Source organism: Vipera ursinii (genome assembly GCF_947247035.1).
Source record: "Vipera ursinii genome assembly, chromosome: 6".
NCBI lineage: Eukaryota > Metazoa > Chordata > Lepidosauria > Squamata > Viperidae > Vipera > Vipera ursinii.
In genome coordinates, this window is record NC_139515.1 from 26,609,432 (window position 1) to 26,632,057 (window position 22,626).

A 22,626-nucleotide genomic window follows, 5' to 3' on the forward strand; every position below is an offset into this window, starting at 1 on the left:
TGGGGCTGAGATACAGAAGATATACAGGTGAAACTCGAAAAATTAGAATATCGTGCAAAAGTTCATTTATTTCAGTAATGCAACTTAAAAGGGGAACTAATATACGAGATAGACTCATTACATGCAAAGCAAGATAGTTCAAGCCGTGATTTGTCATAATTGTGATGATTATGGCGTATAGCTCATGAAAACCCCAAATCCACAATCTCAGAAAATTAGAATATTACATGCAATCAATAAAACAAGGAGTGCACATAGAACAATATTGGACCTCTGCAAAGTATAAGCATGCATATGTACTCAGTACTTGGTTTGGGCCCCTTTTGCAGCAATTACTGCCTCAATGTGGCGTGGCATGGAAGCTGTCAGCCTGTGGCACTGCTGAGGTGTTATGGAAGACCAGGATGCTTCAATAGTGGCCTTCAGCTCTTCTGCATTGTTCGGTCTCATGTCTCATCTTTCTCTTGGCATAGATACTCTATGGGGTTCAGGTCAGGCGAGTTTGCTGGCCAATCAAGCACAGTAATCCCACGGTCATTGAACCAGGTTTTGGTGCTTTTGGCAGCGTGGGCAGGTGCCAAGTCCTGCTGGAAAATGAAGTCAGCATCCCCATAAAGCTCGTCTGCGGAAGGAAGCATGAAGTGCTCCAAAATCTCCTGGTAGACGGCTGCATTGACCCTGGACTTAATGAAGCACAGTGGACCAACACCAGCAGATGACATGGCTCCCCAAATCAACAGACTGTGGAAACTTCACACTGGACTTCAAGCATCTTGCAGTGTGTGCCTCTCCATTCTTCCTTCAGACTCTGGGTCCTTGGTTTCCAAATGAGATGCAAAAGTTGCTCTCATCAGAAAAGAGGTCTTTGGACCACTGAGCAACAGACCAGGTCTGTTTTTCTTTAGCCCAGGTAAGACGCTTCTGACGTTGTTTGTTGTTCAGGAGCGGCTTGACAAGAGGAATACAACATTTGAAGCCCATGTCCAGGATCCGTCTGTGTGTGGTGGCTCTTGATGCACTGACTCCAGCCTCAGTCCACTCCTTGTGAAAGTCCCCAACACTTTTGAATGGCCTTTTCCTGACAATCCTCTCCAGGCTGCGGTCATCCCTGCTGCTTGTGCACCTTTTTCTTCCACACTTTTCCCTTCCACATAACTTTCTATTAATGTGCTTTGATACAGCACTTTGGGAACATCCAACTTCTTTTGCAATTACCTTTTGAGGCTTTCCCTCCTTATGGAGGGTGTCAATGATGGTTTTCTGCACAACTGTCAGGTCAGCAGTCTTCTCCATGATTGTGATTCCTACTGAACCAGACTGAGAGCCCATTTAAAGGCTCAGGAACCCTTTGCAGGTGTTATGGCTTCATTAGCTGATTAGAGTGGGACACTTTGAGCCTAGAATATTGCACCTTTTCACAATATTCTAATTTTCTGAGATTGTGGATTTGGGGTTTTCATGAGCTGTAAGCCATAATCATCACACTTACGACAAATCACAGCTTGAACTATCTTGCTTTGCATGTACTGTAATGAGTCTATCTCATATATTAGTTTCCCCTTTTAATTTGCATTACTGAAATAAATGAACTTTTGCACGATATTTTAATTTTTTGAGTTTCACTTGTACATATGTAGAATATATCTGGGCGTTTCTTACTGTGATTTTATTAAGAAGTTGATTTGTCAATATTGTATCACTATACTATAGTGACTATAATCTTCCCCTTCATGGATTACTGCCTTGTCATGGTGAAGGGGCTTGCATAATTCAATGAAGCTATGAGCTATGCCATGCAGGGCCACCCAAGACGGACAGGTCATAGCAGAGAGTTCTGACAAAATGTGATCCACTGGAAAAGCAAATGGCAACCCACTCCAGTATCTTTGCCATGAAAACCCTATGGACAGTACCAAAAGGAAAAAAGATATGACGCTGGAAGATGAGCCCCTCAGGTCAGAAGGCGTCCAATATGCTACTGGGGAAGAGCAAAGGGCTAGTACTAGTAGCACCAGAAAGAATGAAGTGACTGGGCCTAAGCCGAAAGGACGCTCAGCTGTGGATGTATCTGGTGGTGAAAGGAAAGTCCGATGCTTAAAGATTTTTTCTCCATAGGAACCTGGAATGCAAGATCTATGAATCAAGGGAAGCTGGATGTGGTCAAACAAGAGATGACAAGACTGAACATCAACATCTTAGGAATCAGCAAACTAAAATGGACAGGAATGGGTGAATTTAATTCAGGTGACCATCAGGTATACTACTGCGGGCAAGAATACCTCAGAAGAATTGGAGTAGCCTTCATAGTCAATAAAAAGAGTAGGAAAAGCAATACTGGGATACAATCCCCAAAATGACAGAATAATTTCAGTTTGAATCCAAAGCAAACCATTCAATATCATAGTAGTCCACGTCTATGCCCCAACCACTGGTGGTGAAGAGGATGAAATTGACCAGTTCTATGAAGCTCTTGTAAGGGACACGGTGGCTCAGTGGGTTAGGACGCTGAGCTTGTCAATCAGAAGGTCGGCAGTTTGGCGGGTCAAATCCCGAGTGCCACGTAACAGAGTGAGTGCCTGTTACTCGTCCCAGCTTCTGCCAACCTAGCAGTTCGAGAGCACGTAAAAATGCAAGTAGAAAAATAGGGACCACTACGTTGGGAAGGTAACAACGTTCCGTGCGCCTTTGGCGTCTAGTCATGCCGGCCACATGACCATGGAGACGTCCTCGGACAAGCACTGGCTCTTCGGCTTTGAAACAGAGATGAGCACCGGCCCCTAGCGTTGGAAACGACTAGCATGCATGTGCAAGGGAACCTTTACCTTTTTATGAAGCCCTATAGCACCTTATAGAACTAACACCAAAAAATGATGTCCTTATCATCATGGGGGACTGGAATGCTAAAGTAGGAAGCCAAAACAAAACCGGAATAACAGGCAAGTTTGGCGTTGGAGTACAAAATAAAGCAGGGCACAGGCTGATAGAATTTTGTCAAGAGAATACGATGGTCATAGCAAACAGTCTTTTTCAAAAACCCAAGAGACAGCTCTACACATGGACATCACCAGACAGTCAACACAGAAATCAGATTGACTATGTGCTCTGCAGCCAAAGATGGAGAAGCTCTATACAGTCAGTAAAAACATGACCAGGAGCTGATTGTGGCTCAGACCATGAGCTTCTCGTTGCAAAATTTAGGCTTAAACTGAAGAAAGTAGGGAAAAGCACTAGGCCACTCAGGTATGAACTAAATCATATCCCTGATGAACATAAAGTAGAAGTGACAAATAGATTTAAGGAATTAGATCTGATATACAGAGTGCCTGAAGAACTATGGACGGAGGTTCGTAACACTGTACAAGAGGTAGCAACTAAAACCATCCCAAAGAAAAAGAAATGCAAGAAAGCAAAATGGCTTTCTGAGGAAGCTTTGCAAATAGCTGAGGAAAGGAAGAAAGTGAAAGGCAAGGGAGAAAAAGAAAGATACGCCCAATTGAATGCAGAATTCCAGGAGAATAGCTAGAAGAGATAAGAATGCCTTCTTAAATGAACAGTGCAAAGAAACAGAAGAAATCAATAGAATAGGGAGGAGCAGAGATCTCAAGAAATTTGTAGAGATGAAGGGAACGTTTCATGCAAAAATGGGCATGATAAAGGATCAAAATGGCAGGGACCTAACAGAGGCAGAAGAGATTAAGAAGAGGTGGCAAAATTACACAGAAGAACTATACAAGAACGAGCTTAACGTTCCTGATAACCACGATGAGGTGGTCACTGACCTCGAGCCAGACATCCTAGAATGTGAAATGAAGTGGGCCTTAGGAAAGCTGAGCAACAACAAAGCTAGTGGAGGTGACAGTATTCCAGCTGAGCAGTAGTGTAAAAGTGCTACACTCAATTTGCCAGCAAATTTGGAAAACTCAACAGTGGCCACAGGATTGAAAAATATCAGTTTACATTCCAACTCCAAAGAAAGGCAGTGCCAAAGAATGTTCAAACTATCACACCATTGCACTCATTTCACATGCTAGTAAAGTTAGGCTTAAAATCCTACAACCTAGACTCCCGTAGTATGTGGATTGAGAACTACCAGAAGTACAGGCAGGATTTCGAAGAGGCAGAAGAACTAGAGATGAAATTGCCAAAGTATGCTGGATCATGGAGAAAGCTAGGAAGTTTCAGAAAAACATCTACTTCTGCTTCATAGACTATGCTAAAGCCTTTGATTGTGTGGATCACAACAAACTGTGGCAAGTTCTTAAAGAGATGGGAGTACCAGACCATCTTATTTGTCTCTTGAGAAACCTATATGCGGGTCAAGAAGCAACAGTGAGAACTGGACACGGAACCACTGATTGGTTCAAAATTGGGAAAGGATTCCGGCAAGGCTGTATACTGTCGCCCTGCCTATTTATTTATTTTTATTTTATTTATTTTAATTCCATTTATATCCCGCCCTTCTCCGAAGACTCAGGGCGGCTGACAAGCTTAGCAGTAGCCTTAATTCTATGTATATGCCTGCTTATTAGGGCTTTCACACACACCCCAAGCGGCATTATTACAAAGTCAGCTTAATTGCCCCCAACAATCTGGGTCCTCATTTTATCTACCTCAGAAGGATGGAAGGCTGAGTCAACCTTGAGCCTGGTGGGATGCGAACCTGCACTAATTGCAGGCAGCTGGTGTTACTTAAGGAGGCATTAGCCCACTGCTCCACCAAGGCTCTAACTTTAACTTATATGCAGAGCATATCATGAGAAAGGCAGGGCTGGATGAATCAAAAGTTGGAATTAAGATTGCCGGAAGAAATATCAACAACCTAAGATATGCAGATGATACCACACTAATGGCAGAAAGTGAAGAAAAACTAAAGAGCCTCTTGTTGCGGGTGAAGAAGGAGAGTGCAAATGTTGGCTTGAAACTTAACATTAAGAAAACCAAGATCATGGCATCCAGCCTTCTCAATTCCTGGCAAATAGATGGGGAAGAAATGGAGATAGTGACAGATTTTATTTTCCTGTGTTCCAAGATCACTGCAGGTGGGGACTGCAGCCAAGAAATTAAAAGACGCTTGCTCCTGGGGAGGAAAGCTATGGCAAATCTAGACAGCACACTAAAAAGCAGAGACATCACCCTGCCAACAAAAGTGCATATAGTCAAGGCTATGGTCTTCCCAGTTGCAATGTATGGCTGTGAAAGCTGGACCATAAGAAAGGCCGAGCGCCAAAGAATTGAGGCCTTTGAACTATGGTGCTGGAGAAGACTCCTGCGAGTCCCTTGGACTGCAAGGCGATCAAACCAGTCAGCCCTACATGAAATCAACCCTGATTGCTCTTTAGAAGAGCAGATCCTGAAGTTGAAACTCAAATACTTTGGCCACCTAATGAGAAGCAAGGACTCACTGGAGAAGAGCCTAATGGTGGGAAAGATTGAGGGCAAGAGAAGAAGGGGATGACAGAGAATGAGGTGGCTGGATGGAGTCACTGAAGCAGTAGGCGTGAGCTTAAATGGACTTCAGAAGATGGTAGAGGACAGGAAGGCCTGGAGGAACGTTGTCCATGGGGTCACGATGGGTCGGACATGACTTCACAACTAACAACAACTATAATCTTAGTATTATATGCATTGTAGAGTTTATACTATGCTTGTCAGGAACTTAAATTCAGGTTTTTGTTTCTAAATGAAGGAGCATAAACGAATAAAAAAATAAGAGCAATTGGAGTATTTACCGTATATACTTGAGTATAAGCCGAATTTTTCAGCCCACTTTTTGGGCTGAAAAATTCCACTTCGGCTTATACTCCAGTCAACAAAAAAACTTACTGAGGACTTGTGCGCGGCCGAGGCTTTGGAGCTTCCGGGATCGCGCTCACCTCTCCCAAGCCACCGCCGTCCGGAGACCTGCCGAAGTTTGGGGAGGTTTGGGGAGGTGCGCGCGCACCTCCCCAAAAGTCCCCAAACGAAGCCGGGTCTCCGTTCCTCTGCGCCCTGCCTGCCTGCTTCTTTCCATAGCGGAAAGAAGCAGGGAGGCAGGGGGCGGAGGAACGGAGACCCGGCGACGTTTGGGGAGGTTTGGGCGCCTCTCCAAATATCCCCAAACGTCGCCGGGTCTCCGTTCCTCTGTGCCCTGCCTGCCTGCTTCTTTCCACAGCGGAAAGAAGCAGGGAGGCAGGGGGCGGAGGAACGGAGACCCGGCGACGTTTGGGGAGGTTTGGGCGCCTCTCCAAATATCCCCAAACGTCGCCGGGTCTCCGTTCCTCTGTGCCCTGCCTGCCTGCTTCTTTCCACAGCAGAAAGAAGCAGGGAGGCAGGGGGCGGAGGAACGGAGACCCGGCGACGTTTGGGGAGGTTTGGGCGCCTCTCCAAATATCCCCAAACGTCGCCGGGTCTCCGTTCCTCCGCCCCCTGCCTCCCTGCTTCTTTCTGCTGTGGAAAGAAGCAGGCAGGCAGGGCACAGAGGAACGGAGACCCGGCGACGTTTGGGGATATTTGGAGAGGCGCCCAAACCTCCCCAAACGTTGCCGGGTCTCCGTTCCTCCGCCCCCTGCCTCCCTGCTTCTTTCTGCTGTGGAAAGAAGCAGGCAGGCAGGGCACAGAGGAACGGAGACCCGGCGACGTTTGGGGATATTTGGAGAGGCGCCCAAACCTCCCCAAACGTCGCCGGGTCTCCGTTCCTCCGCCCCCTGCCTGCCTGCTTCTTTCCGCTGTGGAACGAAGCAGCCTGAACGAAGCGGAGGCTTGCAGAACGGCGGATCGGCTTATACTCAAGTCACCAACTTTTTCCAGTTTTTGGGGGTGAAATTGGGGGTCTCGGCTTATACTCGAGTCGGCTTATACTCAAGTATATACGGTATGTCTTGGTAAAACATTTACTAATTATGAGAAAATGGACAGAAATTTTATGATGTGTATATTTTGATAGAAAAATAGTGAGTTATAGTGTAAGTACTAGGTTGTGAGGAATGAATGTTTGTCAAAAGAAGCAAACCTGGCTGTCTGCAAGGACTTGCTTCTACTCAGGAGAAACATGAAACTAAATTGAATTCAGTGGGAATGAGGTACTTTAAGAATGTGTGATTAAACAATAAATATTATGGAGAATGAATAAATGTGACTTGAATAGAAAATATCAGTAGAAAGAAATATCAAAGTTGATTGGTCATATGAAGAAACTAAATGAGGATCACATTACAAAACAAACATATGAAGGAAATGTGAATGCAGAAAAGGAGGAAAGGATGGAGATTACAAGAATCTCAAAAAGAAAGAGGTAAGATGTTTAAAGAAGAAAAGGAACTATATGAAGAAATGAGTATGATGGAATGAAGAAAAAAGGTGTAAGAGGAAATGATGTTGATGCAAATTAGATTTTGTTAGATTGTTTAATCTTTTCTCATTTCTTTCTTTCAGTTTCTTTGGCTTAGTCTAATTCTGTTTTTCCCCCCAAAACATTGCTTATCTTGAAAGAAAATAACATGATGGGCATGTAGGTATGTTAACATTAAGCATGTTATTGTGATATAATCAAATGATGTTTCAGGAACAAAGGAAACCTGTAAAAATGCAACAGAAAACATGGAAATAATGCCTTCTCAGAGAAAACCAACATTGAACATTGATTTATAGAAAGGATGCTCCTCAAAACAGAACAATTTGAACCTCAGAATCCTGCACAGAAAGAAAAAATTCCTAAGAGTAAGTAAAATTGAATGTAATGGTGTTTCCTATACCACATAAATAATGCAACTCTCTGAGTGATATTCAGCAGTTGTAAACATCTGTGGCAATGTTTTTCTGCCTTGGCAACTTTCAGATTAAAAATCTTTAAGACATACTGACCAGAGAATTCTGGGAGCTGAAGTCCACACATCTTGAAAGTTGCAAAAACTGAGAAACATTTATCTATAGCAGGGGTGTTAAACTCGCAACATCACGTGACATGTCATGACATATTGCGACTTTTTTCCCATTGCTGGCAATGGGATGAGGGTGGTTTTGGCATGATGCATCCGGCCCGTGGGCTAGCAGTTTGACACCCCGATCTATAGGAACATTAAGTTCTAAGTTTCATATTAAAAAATACATTACAGAAATAAGAAATAAAATAATATAAATGGAGTGAAGTTTTTTCCCAGATGCCACTATTTTTATCCCACCCTCTTTTTTAAATAAATAATTCAAGGCAGTGAACAGATCTAAATCTTCCTCTGTATTCCTATTTTTTCCACAACTGCCCCATGAGGTGAGTTGAGCTGAAAGTAACTGTCTCAAAATCACTCAGCTGACTTATATCACTAAGGTGAGATTAAAACAATCTCCTGGCTTCTGTTCTGGTGCCTTAATCACTAGAAATAATGTGAGAAAAAAGTTAATCTGTACTTACATACAATTTCTTGCTGCTAAATCTCTATGGACAAATTTTTTGCTTGCAAGATATTTCATCCCTTTTGCTACTTGTAGACCAAATCCAATCAGATCCTTCACTGTTGGATTCTGAAAATTATGGACATGTTAGTAGTTAAAACAATGCAGTGGAGAATGACTTTCAGTTATAAATATGTACTGTAATTGATGAAATCAAACTTAGTCTTCATTTTAATATTGAAAGGTTCTACATTCAAACATAGTTTTTCCTGACCCTAAAGTTGCATTAGTAACCAAGTAAACAAAAATATTGAATAAATTTTATGTATTTATTTGATTATATAGCATGTATACAATGAAATCTAGATGAAATTAACTGATTGCTAGAAGTGTTGAAATATGTGATAACCTAAGTTTTAGATTACCATTTTGTTATTACACAGTGATTTTTATATATATAATATATATTAAGAAGAAAGATTTCATTACAGAATTATTAAAAAATTGTAATTGAATGTGCATAGGATTGCTATTTTAACTTGCAGAGCAAGTTTTTAGACCTTACTAATAAAGCTACCTATGAAAACTAAGGCTTAAAATATTGGTATGGTTCTTTCAAAACTAGGGTGAATATTAGTTTACTTAAACAACAGAAGGTTTGTACCATAATTTTTATATTTTGTTTATTTTAATTATAAAGAATTGCCTATGGCAAAGATAAATGGGAAACTACCAGAATTAGATAGCAACCTCAGCAGCTCTCAATGATTACAGAGTTTTCCCAGGTTTACAGGGATATTAAGGTCTGAGCATGGCATATTGCTTTAAAGAAATTGTCTACATATTTGAAAATGTTTATAAGCCCAGCCCATCTCCCTCCAACGTACAAGAAACCAAAGAACAAAAATTCAGATTCCTTACACTCCTCCAGACAGGAATTCTGATCATCCAGGTCCAAACACCCACCCAGAGTCACTTTGTACAGGAGGTGGGTGGCATAAAAATTTAATAAATAAAATAAAATAAATCCTACACATAAATCTTTTGATTCAGGTAGTTTTTCTGTATTTTTCAACGATCAATTATTTTTACGTAAAATGTGTAATGCAACTTCATTAAATTCTGATTACAAATACCATATTTCAAAGTAATAATTGATCCACCAATTTATACTTTCAGACAGCAGAACTGTAATAATATATAATTGCCTAACTGGATCACTACTGAACATCCCATAATACACATACATGAGATTCATTTCTAATGAAGTTTCGAAGATCTCCATGTTTCATATAAGGAAGCACCACCAAAGGAGAACCTTCATTAGGCAAGCAAATTCCAAGCAGTGACAGGACATTGGGATGAGTGAAATCTTTCATTATAATTCCTTCTTTTAAGAATTGAGCTACTTCATCCAAATCTGTAATTCCTGAAAAATGCAGCAACAATTTTTAAATAAATATACATATAATTTCTAATATATTTTAAATACATTTTAATGAAAGGAACAAATATAGATCCTTAGTATTACTCCTTTATAATACTAATAAAGTTATAATAAAACACATTGAAATTTAGATATGTATTCTCAAAATTATATTCAGGTATTTGCAGGGCTAGACGCTGCCTATCTATAAGCAAATGAGCTGGAAGAGTGTTATCTGGAATGTATTTAACAAATTTTAGCAACATAGTTCCAGAATTCCTTTCTCTTCCTTTTTCATATATTAATAACAATATATAGAAATGCTCCATCTGTCAAACTAAAAGAATGTTATTAATAGTTTGTGCCAATTAAGTCCTGCTGTTTTCCAACTGTCTCACTCATAAAAAGTGAACATAAGCTAGTCCAGTGGTAAAATGAAACCATAATTTTTCCCTCTTTCCTTTAATCTTTTATTTATTATGTGGATGGAAATAATGAGCATTCTTTCACATGGACATTGTAAGATGTACAGAATAAAATTTCTGCAAGCTACACAAAGACACTTAACTTGATAAAAATAATCATGGCTCAACAAATATAGTTTAGTCAGTGAAAATACAATGATTCAGAATAAAATATTATGAGGCTCACTGTTCAAGGATTTCACAGCACAATGAATTTTCTTGCCATCGGTATCCAATAAAGTTCCATGATAAACACATCCAAAATGCCCTGCAAAGAGAAAATATCACCACAAGTCCAATTTCTACTGATTTTTCTGGAGCTGTCTTTATATTTTGAGTGATCAAGTGCTGAGGGAAAGAAATTTGTCCTGGATTCTTTCAGAAATCATTTTGAGCTGCTCAGAACAATGCGACACAGCCAAAACATGATAAAATAATGATAAAACAATGATTTTTCTAATTAAAAGCTCTGATATTTCAAAAGTTCTGCTGGAGACAGAAACCTACTAAATCTAAATCTACTAGATCCATCACCCTGCCATTGGCACATCTTCCTTTGAACGTTTTGTTAGGCATATGGTGCTAGCCTACAATGTTGGGTTGAAAATATATTAACCATAATACTATGTCTTTAAGAAGTTAATTGGCCAATGGGTGTGTAAGTGTTCTCATGGCCATAAGAGGAAGCTAGGAACGTAGCTTCTCTCTCTCTCTGAATTCACTGATCTCTACTATTACTGTTTTTGCTCTGCTGTTGGTTTACTACTGTTGTAAGCCTGAACTGTGTATTGACCTCTGGACCGGTAAGAAGACTTTGTAGTTTGGATTACTCCTTGGACTGTTGCTATTGTTTATGACTTGGACTGTTTATCTTTGACTGTGCATTTTTGTTTTTACACCACCTCAAAGTAAAATACTTTTTGCTTTTACAACTCAGTGTACTCTTACTGTGTGACTCTTGCTGCTCTCAGTACCCTTCCTTGTCTGTGCAACTCTTTGGTAGCACAAGGAGACCTCTGCACAACAAATTCCTTAACACTGGTTATGGGCCCAGGCCTGTACTGAGAGTAAATACACACAGTATTCCTAGCTGAGGTTGTTGTAGCTATTTGGTGTAAAATGGCACAAGAACTGTTGTCAGGCATCTCCTGGATAACCCGGTTGGATGGGACAAACTATGTTTCCTGGTCCACAAAATGCTGCTTGCTTTTGCGCAAGGAAGGACTATGGACTGTAGTAAATAACCCACCAGATACTACTGCTTGGGATGCAGATAACGAAGAGGATGCAAAGAAGATAGACGACTTTAAACGTAGCAATGAGAAAGCTCTTTGCATTATTGGGCTAACACTGAATGACCAGCAGCTTGTCCATATTCGTGGTGAGGAGTCTGCTGCTAGGTGTTGGGGCATTTTGCGAAGGCTTTATGTTCGAGACAGTGTGGGTGCACATATACACCTTACACGTAAGCTGTTTAGGGCTCGTCTGCAGAAGAATGGAGATATGCTGACCCATTTAAATTACATGAAGGCAACTTTTCAAGAGCTTCATGAAAAGGAGCTGATTTTTTCAGAGTTGCATCAGGTCTACATTATTCTGTCATCTTTGGATGAGAGTTATGATGGGTATGTTTCTTCTTTGGAAATCCTGACCAGAGAGGAACTGACATTGACTAACATTACTGGGAGACTGCTGGAAGAGTCCAGAAGGAGGCGTGACAGAGACCAGCTGAGAGAGACACAGCCACAAGAGGAGCAGCCATTTACCACTGCTTACAACATCAAGAAATGTTTTTCTTGTGGGGCTAGAGGGCATATAGCCAAATTCTGTAGAAAGGGTAGAAAACAGAATGTGAATAGCAGTGGAAAGGCTAAAAAGGGCATTGGTTTGGCTGTTTCTGGTGAACCAACATCCAGAAACAATGAATTGTGGGTTGTTGATAGTGGGGCTTCACAATGCATTACTAAAGTGAAAAAGAGGTTTATTAATATGAAAAACAGCAACCAATATGTTTCACTAGCCAACGGTTGGAAGATGAAGGCCTCTGGTGAAGGTAATTCCTATTGTCCATGTATTGATGAACAGTTACCTATGTTATATATACCTAAGCTAAGATTCAACCTGTTATCTGTAAGGGAATTGGTTAAAGTTGGGTTTGTGGTAACATTCAGAGGGGAGCAATGCACTATTGAAAGGAATGGAACCTGTGTAACTGCTAATTTGAAAAATGGTTTATTTGTTCTCACAAGTAACCAGGTTAGTACAGTTAAAGCTAACTTGATATGTGAGAACAAGAAGCCACATGACGAGTGTATACATTTATTGCATAGGCGGTTAGGGCATGTAAACTTTAACTCACTACGTAAAACAGTTGAGTTAGTAGAAGGAATTAAACTGAAGCCATGTAGTAAGTATTTGAATTGCAATGCCTGTAATCAGGAAAAGAGTAAGGCAACTCCTGCAAACAGGTTAAACGGCTTCAAACCAACTGTACCTTTGGAAGTTGTGTTTGCTGATTTAATTGGACCCATGAAACCAAGTTTAGGAGGGTCATGTTATATTTTAAGTATATTGGACCACTACTCTCGTTATGGTTTTTGTTATCTGCTTAAGTCAAAGGCAGACACTTTCCAACAATTTGCAAACTGGCTGAAGTTCGTGGAGAGGAAAACAAAGAGAAAGGTTCAGTGCATAATTACTGATAATGGTACTGAATTTATAGATAAGCGCTTTGTTGATATGCTACAATCAGCTGGCATTAAGCATAAACGTTCAGCCCCTTATAGGCCTCAACATAATGCATTTGTTGAGAGACGTGGGCAAACGTTACAAGCCATGATTAGAACCATGTTAAAAGATTCTGGCTTAACAGATAGACTGTGGGGGGAGGCAGCAAAATGTGCAAACCATGTTCTGAATATAGTTGTTAATACTTCTACTGGTAAAATACCATATACTATATGGCATGGTAAAAAACCAAACCTTGATTACCTGCACACGTTTGGCACCCCAGCTTGGGTCCACATTCCTGCACAACTCAGGAGTAAAGGCCAACATAGGGCTAGGCAATTATACTTTGTAGGTTATGAAGCTAACCACAGATCCTATCGTTTCTGGGAACAGGGCACAACTAATGTATATAACAGTTCTAGTGCAAAATTCCTTGAGCACGTTGGTTGGGATATGTTAGAGCAAGTAACTGTTAATACTGATCCTCTAGTGTTTGAGGACTCCTATGATAACATAACTAGTAATGATAATACATCTCCTGTAAATATAAAAGATGAAGAGGAGATAGGGGAGATTAAAGATGAATCAGAGGAAGGAAAGGAGTTAGAAACTCAAAGCCCTGTAATTCCTTGGCGTTCAACGCGTATCAGACGTCCACCTGATCGCTATGAAGCAAGTGTAATATGTCAAGTTAGTTCAGTGCCATCTAACTATGATGAGATCAGGATGTATCCTGAAAAAGAATAGGCATCATGGAAAGCTGCAATGAACAGGGAGTTGAAGTCTTTGCAGGATCTTAAGGTCTATGAGAAAGCAAAACTGCCACCTGGTGAGCAAGCTATAGGTTGCAAATGGATATATAAGATAAAGAAGGGTGTAGATGGGACCATAACCCATAAGGCACGTTTGGTTGCACAAGGTTTTGCCCAAACTACTGAGGATTATGATGAAGTGTTTGCACCCAGTCTGAGGGCAAATACTTTAAGAGCAGCTTTAGTATGGGCAGCTAAAAACCAATATATGGTTAACCATGTAGATGTTGAAACTGCATATTTACATGCTCCATTGCAACATACTATTTATTTAAGAATACCACCAGGATTGACCAGTGATAGAGACCATGATTGTTGGGAATTAAAGAAAAGCCTCTATGGATTGAAACAATCAGGCTATGAGTGGAACAAATGTATAGTTAATGAGTTAAGTGCATTAGGTTTTGTAGCCAGTAATGCTGATCCTTGTTTGTTTAGAAGAGATCACAACGGAGCATTATCTTTTCTTTTATTATTCACAGATGATATTGCAATAATAACAAAAACTGAGTTAGAAGCACAAACCATCATTTCTAGATTGCAAAATAAATTCACAATTAGAAATCTTGGAGAAATTAGCCACTATTTGGGGTTAGATATTGTGAAAACGAATAGGGGTTTTAAGGTATCGCAAGCCAGTAAAATATCTGTTATTAAAGAGATACAATATGGAAATGTGTAAACCAGCAAAAACTCTGATGGCTATGGATTTTAAGGACACTAATGTTGAGAGTCCTGTATTTGATAAGGCTATGTACCAATCTTTGATAGGAAGTCTTATGTATCTTAGTAATTGGACTAGACCTGATATTTCTTACTGTGTAAACCAATTAGCTAGGTACAACAATAATCCAACTGTTAGACACTGGCAATCAGCTAAACGAGTATTATTTTATTTATTTATTTATTAGTTTTTATAAACCGCCCTTCTCCCGAGGGACTCGGGGCGGTGTACAGAGGAAGGAATGTATACAGATTGAACAATAAAAATAATAAGAAACAATAGTGAAAACAAACTGGTATTTGAAGCAAACTATTCACTACTCGTTATATTTAGAGCCAAATCGTGAGTTAATCCTCACAGCATATGCAGATGCGAGTTTTGCCTCTGATACAAGCACTCGTAAATCTACCTCAGGGTTGGCTATAATGTTGGGTGATTCTTTGATTGGATGGAAGTCCATTAGACAAAAACACATAAGCTTATCTACAATGGAGGCTGAATTTTCATGTCTATCAGTGTTATGTACAGAACTGCTAGTGTACAAACAATTATTGTTAGATATGGGTTTAAATGTAAATGATCTATTCATTGTATATGAGGACAATCAAGCTGCAATAAAGATGGCAAATAATGCTGCAGTAAGAACAAGATCTAAATATACTGATCTTCGTTATTTAAATGTCACACAATGTATCAAGGATAAATTAATACAGCTACAGTATTGTTCATCTGATGTAAATATTGCAGACCATTTTACGAAGGTACAAAGTACTGTGAAACACAATGCTAATTGTGAAAGAATGTGCATAAGATTGTAAGAGTTATATATTATTCTACCCAAAGGGGAGAATGTTAGGCATATGGTGCTAGCCTACAATGTTGGGTTGAAAATATATTAACCATAATACTATGTCTTTAAGAAGTTAATTGGCCAATGGGTGTGTAAGTGTTCTCATGGCCATAAGAAGAAGCTAGGAACGTAGCTTCTCTCTCTCTCTGAATTCACTGATCTCTACTATTACTGTTTTTGCTCTGCTGTTGGTTTACTACTGTTGTAAGCCTGAACTGTGTATTGACCTCTGGACCGGTAAGAAGACTTTGTAGTTTGGATTACTCCTTGGACTGTTGCTATTGTTTATGACTTGGACTGTTTATCTTTGACTGTGCATTTTTGTTTTTACACCACCTCAAAGTAAAATACTTTTTACTTTTACAACTCAGTGTACTCTTACTGTGTGACTCTTGCTGCTCTCAGTACCCTTCCTTGTCTGTGCAACTCTTTGGTAGCACAAGGAGACCTCTGCACAACAAATTCTTTAACACGTTTACAATATCAGACCTTCCTAACCTTAGAAATATAACTCTTGAAGTTTTCCTGTGTGCAAATAAGTGATTTCTGATGTTGGATGTACTCTCTGATGCATTGAATGATTTTTTGGGAAGTCCCCAATGGAATGTAGTATAAAATTGCATAAGATTGAATGATTCAGCATCCCAACATAAGCAGGGATAAAGCCAAATTTTTGAAATTAAATGTGTAAATATAAAATACAATTGAGACACCTACCTCTTCCTATTACTTCACTGAAGTGCACAATCATATTATCAGCACCAATAACAACATGCTCAACTTCTTTGACCAGATCTGGATTTAAGGCACTGATGTCAATGTGAACATTAGTCTGTAACAATGGACTAGCTAAATCGGAGTCTCCAGTAGACAGAATAGGAGATAGGTCCACATGATATTGGGTTGGCCTGCAAGATCCGTTCTGAGATAAAGTTGGAAATTGGTCTATAAGAAAATGTAAACATCTTTGTCAATAGCAAATTCTGCCACAGAAAGACTTTCTTTTATCTGTTTAGTTTTAATTTTAAAATTTATTTTTCACCTTATTACATAATGTAACACATGATTACTAAAACAATAATAATTGTAACAGGAACCAGCTTATCTGCGACTTGAGAGACACAGTAGCTATGCCCTTGAGAGAGAACTTTTCACAATGATCCTACAGAAATATCTGGCTTGCAGGATTCATTTAAAATGGTGGAGCTAAGCTTGGAAACAGAATCAGAAGCCCTTATAGACCAAGAGAATATGGCTTGCAAAAACAAACCGTTATACAGTATACTATAATTTGTCTTTCATTTGTTCGGGTAATATTTTCTTCACACCATTTATATAAAACTATTTTTAAACACTAATTGACATCCCAACTCTCAAAAACATACTGTTCTACTGCAAACCTTAATCGGAATTGCCATGGTGCAAACCACATTTTCTTTTGTAGAATTTCCTAACAATTTTGTATTTTGAACCAAGCTCAAAATTGTAACAAAAACAATCTGAATTTGTAGTAATTTTATGGAAACAGACATTACACATTAGAGAACAGAAGAAAGAAATAACAAAGGATATTGGTTATTTTCAAATTATTATTTAATGAACAGTTTAAAATCTGGTTAATACTTTCCAAATTACTGTAACTATATTTATCAAGAGGTAAATATTCAAATAGGAAATTGACTTTTATTATTCATTTCCTGAATTTTTAGTATTTAACATTTTTAAGTACAGTAAATGCACTTACTATTTTTGTTTAAGAACCATAATGTATAGGGTTGATCAAACATCAGTCTTTATTAATTTGCATAGACAAGTTAGCAGAATAAAAATGTGTCTAAACAAAACACTGCTATTCTCATTACTCTGAATCCAAGGAAATGGTTGATAACAAAGCCTAGGAAATGTGTGGGTCTCTTTCCCTTTCTTAGCAAACAATGGAGAATCTTTAAATGAGACCTTGTTCTGGCAGACACAATGCACTAGGAAGTGTTCCAGCATAATAGTATGCTGATTATTATACTTGTATTTATTTAACTTATTGCATTATTTATTTAATTTACTCACATTTGTATGCCATCTCTTCTTACAATTGGAAGTTAATAACTTTTGATATCCAAAACCTAAATAATCATTGCTTCATTGTCTAGAGTAGCATTCTCCAAACTAGGGTCCCTCAACTTTCAATTCTTAAATCCTTCATCTCCCAGTACATGGTCCTTCAATTTCTAAGAATTCTTGAAGTTTTAATTAACACATCTGGATTATACATCTGGATCTGTTCTCAATGTTATTGACTGAATTCTATTTATGTTTATTTTGCTGCAAGTACCTGGTGTGTGTGTGTGTGTGTGTGTGTGTGTGTGTGTGTGTGTGTGTGTAGAGAGATATAATTGTAGTCAAAATATGGTCTATTATAATGCTGTCAGGAAATGTTTGGTTTGTGTGTCGTACAGTTCAGCAATCAATGTGAACACTTCTTACAAGGACATAAAAGCATTCCTACCTGTGCTGAGATTTTCTTTATATTTGTAAACAGAAAGTACTCTCTTCGTAGCCATCTATGTTGAAATAAGACCAGGATGTTCTACTCATACATTAATCTTATTTTTACTTAAAGAGAGTTTAGGCTAGCAATTCCAGAGTTTAGAGAAAGACCACTTTTATACATACAGTATACTGACCTGTTTATAGTATGCCTAAATGATTGTATATGCCTGATCTGATGCATCACTAGCACTGTGCAAAGCATTTGAAAAGGCACTTTACAAAGCTCACTTGTGAAGCACTTTGTTGAAGCATTGAGATAACTGCTTTCTATGCAGTGCTCAGCCCAAGTACCTCAAGGATTTTTATACCTTGTCATTCCTTGTATGTGCATTCATAGCCACTTCATTTGGCAAGTAGAACATTTGGAAAAATCCATGAAACAGCCTTGCCAAGACTCTGGAAGAGGTTGCAGCCTCAGAGTTTTGAATGCTTTACACCAGGGCTTTTCAACCTTTTCACCTATTGTACCACTTTTAGGATATGGCAACGTCCGGGTACCATCAGTTGCCTAGCAAGGTGTCAAAAACTTGATGACCAAAAAAAAAAAAGGAAAAAAGTGATGAAGTACAGGTAGTCCTCGACTTACAACAGTTCGCTTAGTGACTGTTTGAAGTTACAATGGCACTGAAAAAAGTGCCCCCCAAGCCACAGCCGAGCAAGACACCTGCCTGCCTGCCCCGGTGATGCTCTTCCTCCTGTCCGAGGTTTTCATTGTTGTGAGCATTTCTGTTGAGGATTGGCAGCAGAGGTGGGGTGGGAGGTGTTTGGTTTTTATCACATGCCCCCCCCCCGCTGGGTGGCTGCAGCAGGTTTTGGTCACTTCACATGACCCTGGGATATGTGACTGTCATAAATATGAATCAGTTGCCAAGCATCTGAATGTAAATCACAAGACCCTGGAGATGCTGCAACATTCCAGCTGATTGGTGCTTCTTCTGGGCTCAGAAGCACCAGGATCAGCGCCGGGCTCCACCTGGAGCCTGGCGCTGATCCTGGTGCTTCCGCTGAGCCCTGACAGCCCCGAAGAAGTGCTGGTCCTGGCGCTTTCGCTGAGCCCTGTAGCTCTAGCCATCTCTCGCTCAGGCTTGTGCGGTGCTGCCACCGGTTCAGCTCATTCCCCTCCTCGCTACCACTTTTGTAGGATGGTCGCGTACCACCTGCCATGTGCCAATGTACCACAGGTGGTACCTGTACCACTGGTTGAAAAGCCCTGCTTGGAATAAGCATTCTTAGGTTTAGCATGAATAGTTCTGATCTTAAGTCAGATATCTCAGTTTACAACAGGTATTTTTCTTTGATTGGCTGTTGCTTTATTGAACTTTGATACAACCTGACATGTTGCTTCATGTATTCAGCAGCACTAATTTAAGTGTTATTCTTTTTCCAAATATGTAAGAAAAATGATGTTATGAAGCAGCCTTAAGATGGATAATGTCCTAGAATTACTTGGAATTTTTAAAGACATCCTGCAGGTGCATGGACACTTCACATTACTGCCACTCTACAAATTAGGATGCTGATAGTGAGATTTACAGGTAGTCCCCAAGTTACGAGTGTTCCTTTAGCAAACGTTCGAAGTTACCACAATAAGCACCCCCTAGTGCTTACGAGCAAATCCTGAAATTATGAATATTGTGGCACCATGGCAGTCGTTCACCCTTACAAGGACACTTCTGTGGCCCTCCGGATGCCTGATTTGGACACCGGAGGCCTTTTCCAGGCTGCCGCTGCCTGGAAACGGGTCTCCAGATGGCCATGGAAGCATTCCCCAGCCTCAGATCTAGGCGACAGTGGCCTGGAAAAGACCTCTGAGGCCTGGAGGCATGCAGAAGTTCCCCCAGCCTCACTTCCAGGCAGCATCAGCCTGGAAAAGGCCTCCAATGCCCGGATCCAGCCTCTGGAGGCACGCAGATCCAGGCAGCCTCAGATCCAGGCAGCAGCAGCCTCAGATCTCAGCCTCAGATCCAGGCAGCAGCAGGAACCACAGCAGAGAGGAGACAGATCTTTTCAAGGTGAGTCCGGCACAGCATGAAGGGAGGGGAAAGCATGAAGTATTTTAGTGAGTCAGGGAGGCCTTGGGCGTCTGTTCCATCACTAGGCCCGCCATGGCCTTCCCCACCCTGAGATACCTCATGTTCATTTAACGAGCCATGCAGATGTTAACGAGCAGGGAGTGATCTTATTCAAGGTATGAGATTCTCTCGCACAAGTTTCCGAGTTACAAATGGAATGTGCAGGCTCCATTACACTCATAACTCAAGGACTACCTATATATGATCAGACAGCATAAAACAGGAGTCCAAAATTTCACAAATTGCAAAAGTCTTTGAGTATGAGTATCGTGAAAGGTCACAGGTTCACCATTGACTTCATGCATTTCTGGAAGCACAGTGCATGAGAGAAAGACTACATGAGTAAATTATAATACTCTATCTATAAACTTTGGTGAATCTGGTGGGAAAAAATATAAGGAACAGGCCTACTGCACAAATTAAAATTTCACCTCGGATGGCATCAATATACTAGCAATATACTGGCAATCAAAAGAAAAAAAGAAACAAAGAGAGGGGCACGGATTCAGGATGTATGATGATGGAAATGTGCTAAGTACCATATTTCCCCTAAAATAAGACCAGGTCTCATTTATTTATTTGCCTGCAAAAGAGGCACCAAGTCTTATTTTCAGGGGTTTCTTTTTCACTCACCTCCAGCACTGACAGCCCCACCCAGCTGGTCCTCTTCTGTGGCTGAAGGAGCAGCTTCATTCTGTAGCTCAGAATGGAGCTCGGGCCTGCATTTTGCAGTCAGACCTTTCCGGAAGGCCTCTGACTGTGAAATGCAGGCCTAGGGATGCCGCAGAAGAAGTGGGCCAGTGAGGAGAGGCCTGGCTGCAAGGTAAGGGTCCACCTTCCCGCCTTGATTTTTAGGTTTGTGCCTCGCGCCAAAATTAGGGCTTATTTTGGGAGTAGGGCTTATATTAGGCCCACCCCCCAAAATCAAGCTAGGGCTTATTTTCATCGTAGGTCTTACTTTTGGGGAAACATAGTAGTTTTAAACAATTACATCTGAATTACATAAAACTTGCAGAAGATTGTTGTTTGAGGTAGCATTCTCATAGAAATTACAGCAAGAATTGGTTCACTATTCTCATCATCAGCATCTTTACATTGTGGCATATGGAAATCATTAAAAGGGGAAAATCATAATAGTGATGAAGACAAGCAGGAGGATTGTTGGTTTTATAACAGATTCAGCATGTTACAGACTTTCATAAATATGCAACAGTGGGGTCCTTAGTGCTCTCTGAGGTTTTTTTGTTTTCTTGCAGACCTTTCATTACCTAACTGGGTAACACTATCAGTGCTATGTAACAAAAATCATGTTACCTAATACAACAAACCTTTCTAAGACAAATGACAAGATACCAATGTATATCTCATTATAGAAACCACATAGCTTAATATTTGGCAATCCTTTGCTATTTATTAATGAGAAAAATGGTAATACTGTACCTTCCAAAAAAGTTGATCTATAGTCTACAGATTCACTTGACACCAATTCAGTTGTAGGACTTACACTCCTTGCACTTACAAGCCTGTCCAAATGAGGAGTGTGTACTCTTCCATCATAGCGAACAATCTCTCCACCTAAATCTTATAGAAGAAAGAATGTCAATATTACAAAAAAACCCTGATGTTTCTATTATTATCATTCATAATGGAACAAACAACAATTCTTATGCTTTTTAAAATATCTCATCTTTCCGATCAAAACCATATACTGGATTAGGCCAAGGTTTATCTTATTCCAGCATTTTGTTTGTAAGAATGGTCAAGTAGATGAACCTGGATTGCTTGCAGGCAGAAGGCAACCTAGAGAAAACAGTTTTCAAGGCCTACAGTCTTTGATAGACCTGTCCTCCATGAATTTAGTTATTTAGGTTAATGAGTACCACATTATGTAGCAATGAATTCCACAGAGATTATTTACAAAAACTGACATCTACTGTATCACTCATACATTATATGAACAAATGCTTCCTCTTGTTTTAAATCGCCTTCCAACCAGCTTTATTGGATGCTTCCTTTTTGTAGTGGGTTTTTTGGGGGGTGGGGGGGAGGGAATTACCTCTGCTACTACACATGACTTGCTGTGTCATTAATGATTGTATGAACCAATCATATCTTTCCTCTGTAACCCTTTTTTCTAAGATAACTTATATGCAGAGGTTTGGGGGGTTTGATCTGTCTAGTTCAGGGTTAGGCAACCTCGGCTCTTTTATGACTCATGGACTTCAACTCCCAGAATTCCTGAGCCAGCTGGCTCAGGAATTCTGGGAGTTGAAGTCCATGAGTCATAAAAGAGCCGAGGTTGCCTACCCCTGGTCTAGTTACTTGGACTGCCTTTTTCTACCCTGCTTCTTCAGCCTACACTTATTGTACTAAAATGGAATTGCTTCTACTATTTATTTGACCATTAAGCTAGTTTGAAGAATTCCTAATGGATTAGCTGACTTTTGGTTTTTACTATTCTGCATATCTTATTCATTATTATCTGCAAACATGGCCAAGAAACTGTTTACACCCAAGTTAAAGTCATCTATGAATAAGTTAAATAGTCTGAACACAGATCCTTCAACAACAATACTTTCTACCCTCCATACAGAACAGCGCTCACTTATTCCTACTTTTTATTTTTTGGTTTTTTTA

The 22,626-nt window shown here is 39.9% G+C and overlaps 1 protein-coding gene across 1 annotated transcript in view; it reads right to left on the reverse strand.

The window, feature by feature from the left end:
• Window positions 1–22,626, reverse strand: part of MET (MET proto-oncogene, receptor tyrosine kinase) — a 216,442-nt gene that overhangs the window by 24,375 nt on the left and 169,441 nt on the right. The window contains exons 14-18 of the mRNA XM_083366679.1: window positions 21,430–21,570; window positions 16,088–16,315; window positions 10,442–10,522; window positions 9,612–9,793; window positions 8,384–8,493 (exon numbers count right to left, since the gene is read on the reverse strand). Of these exons, the coding sequence (XP_083222805.1) occupies window positions 8,384–8,493; window positions 9,612–9,793; window positions 10,442–10,522; window positions 16,088–16,315; window positions 21,430–21,570 (742 nt within the window). The remainder of the gene's footprint in view (window positions 1–8,383; window positions 8,494–9,611; window positions 9,794–10,441; window positions 10,523–16,087; window positions 16,316–21,429; window positions 21,571–22,626) is intronic.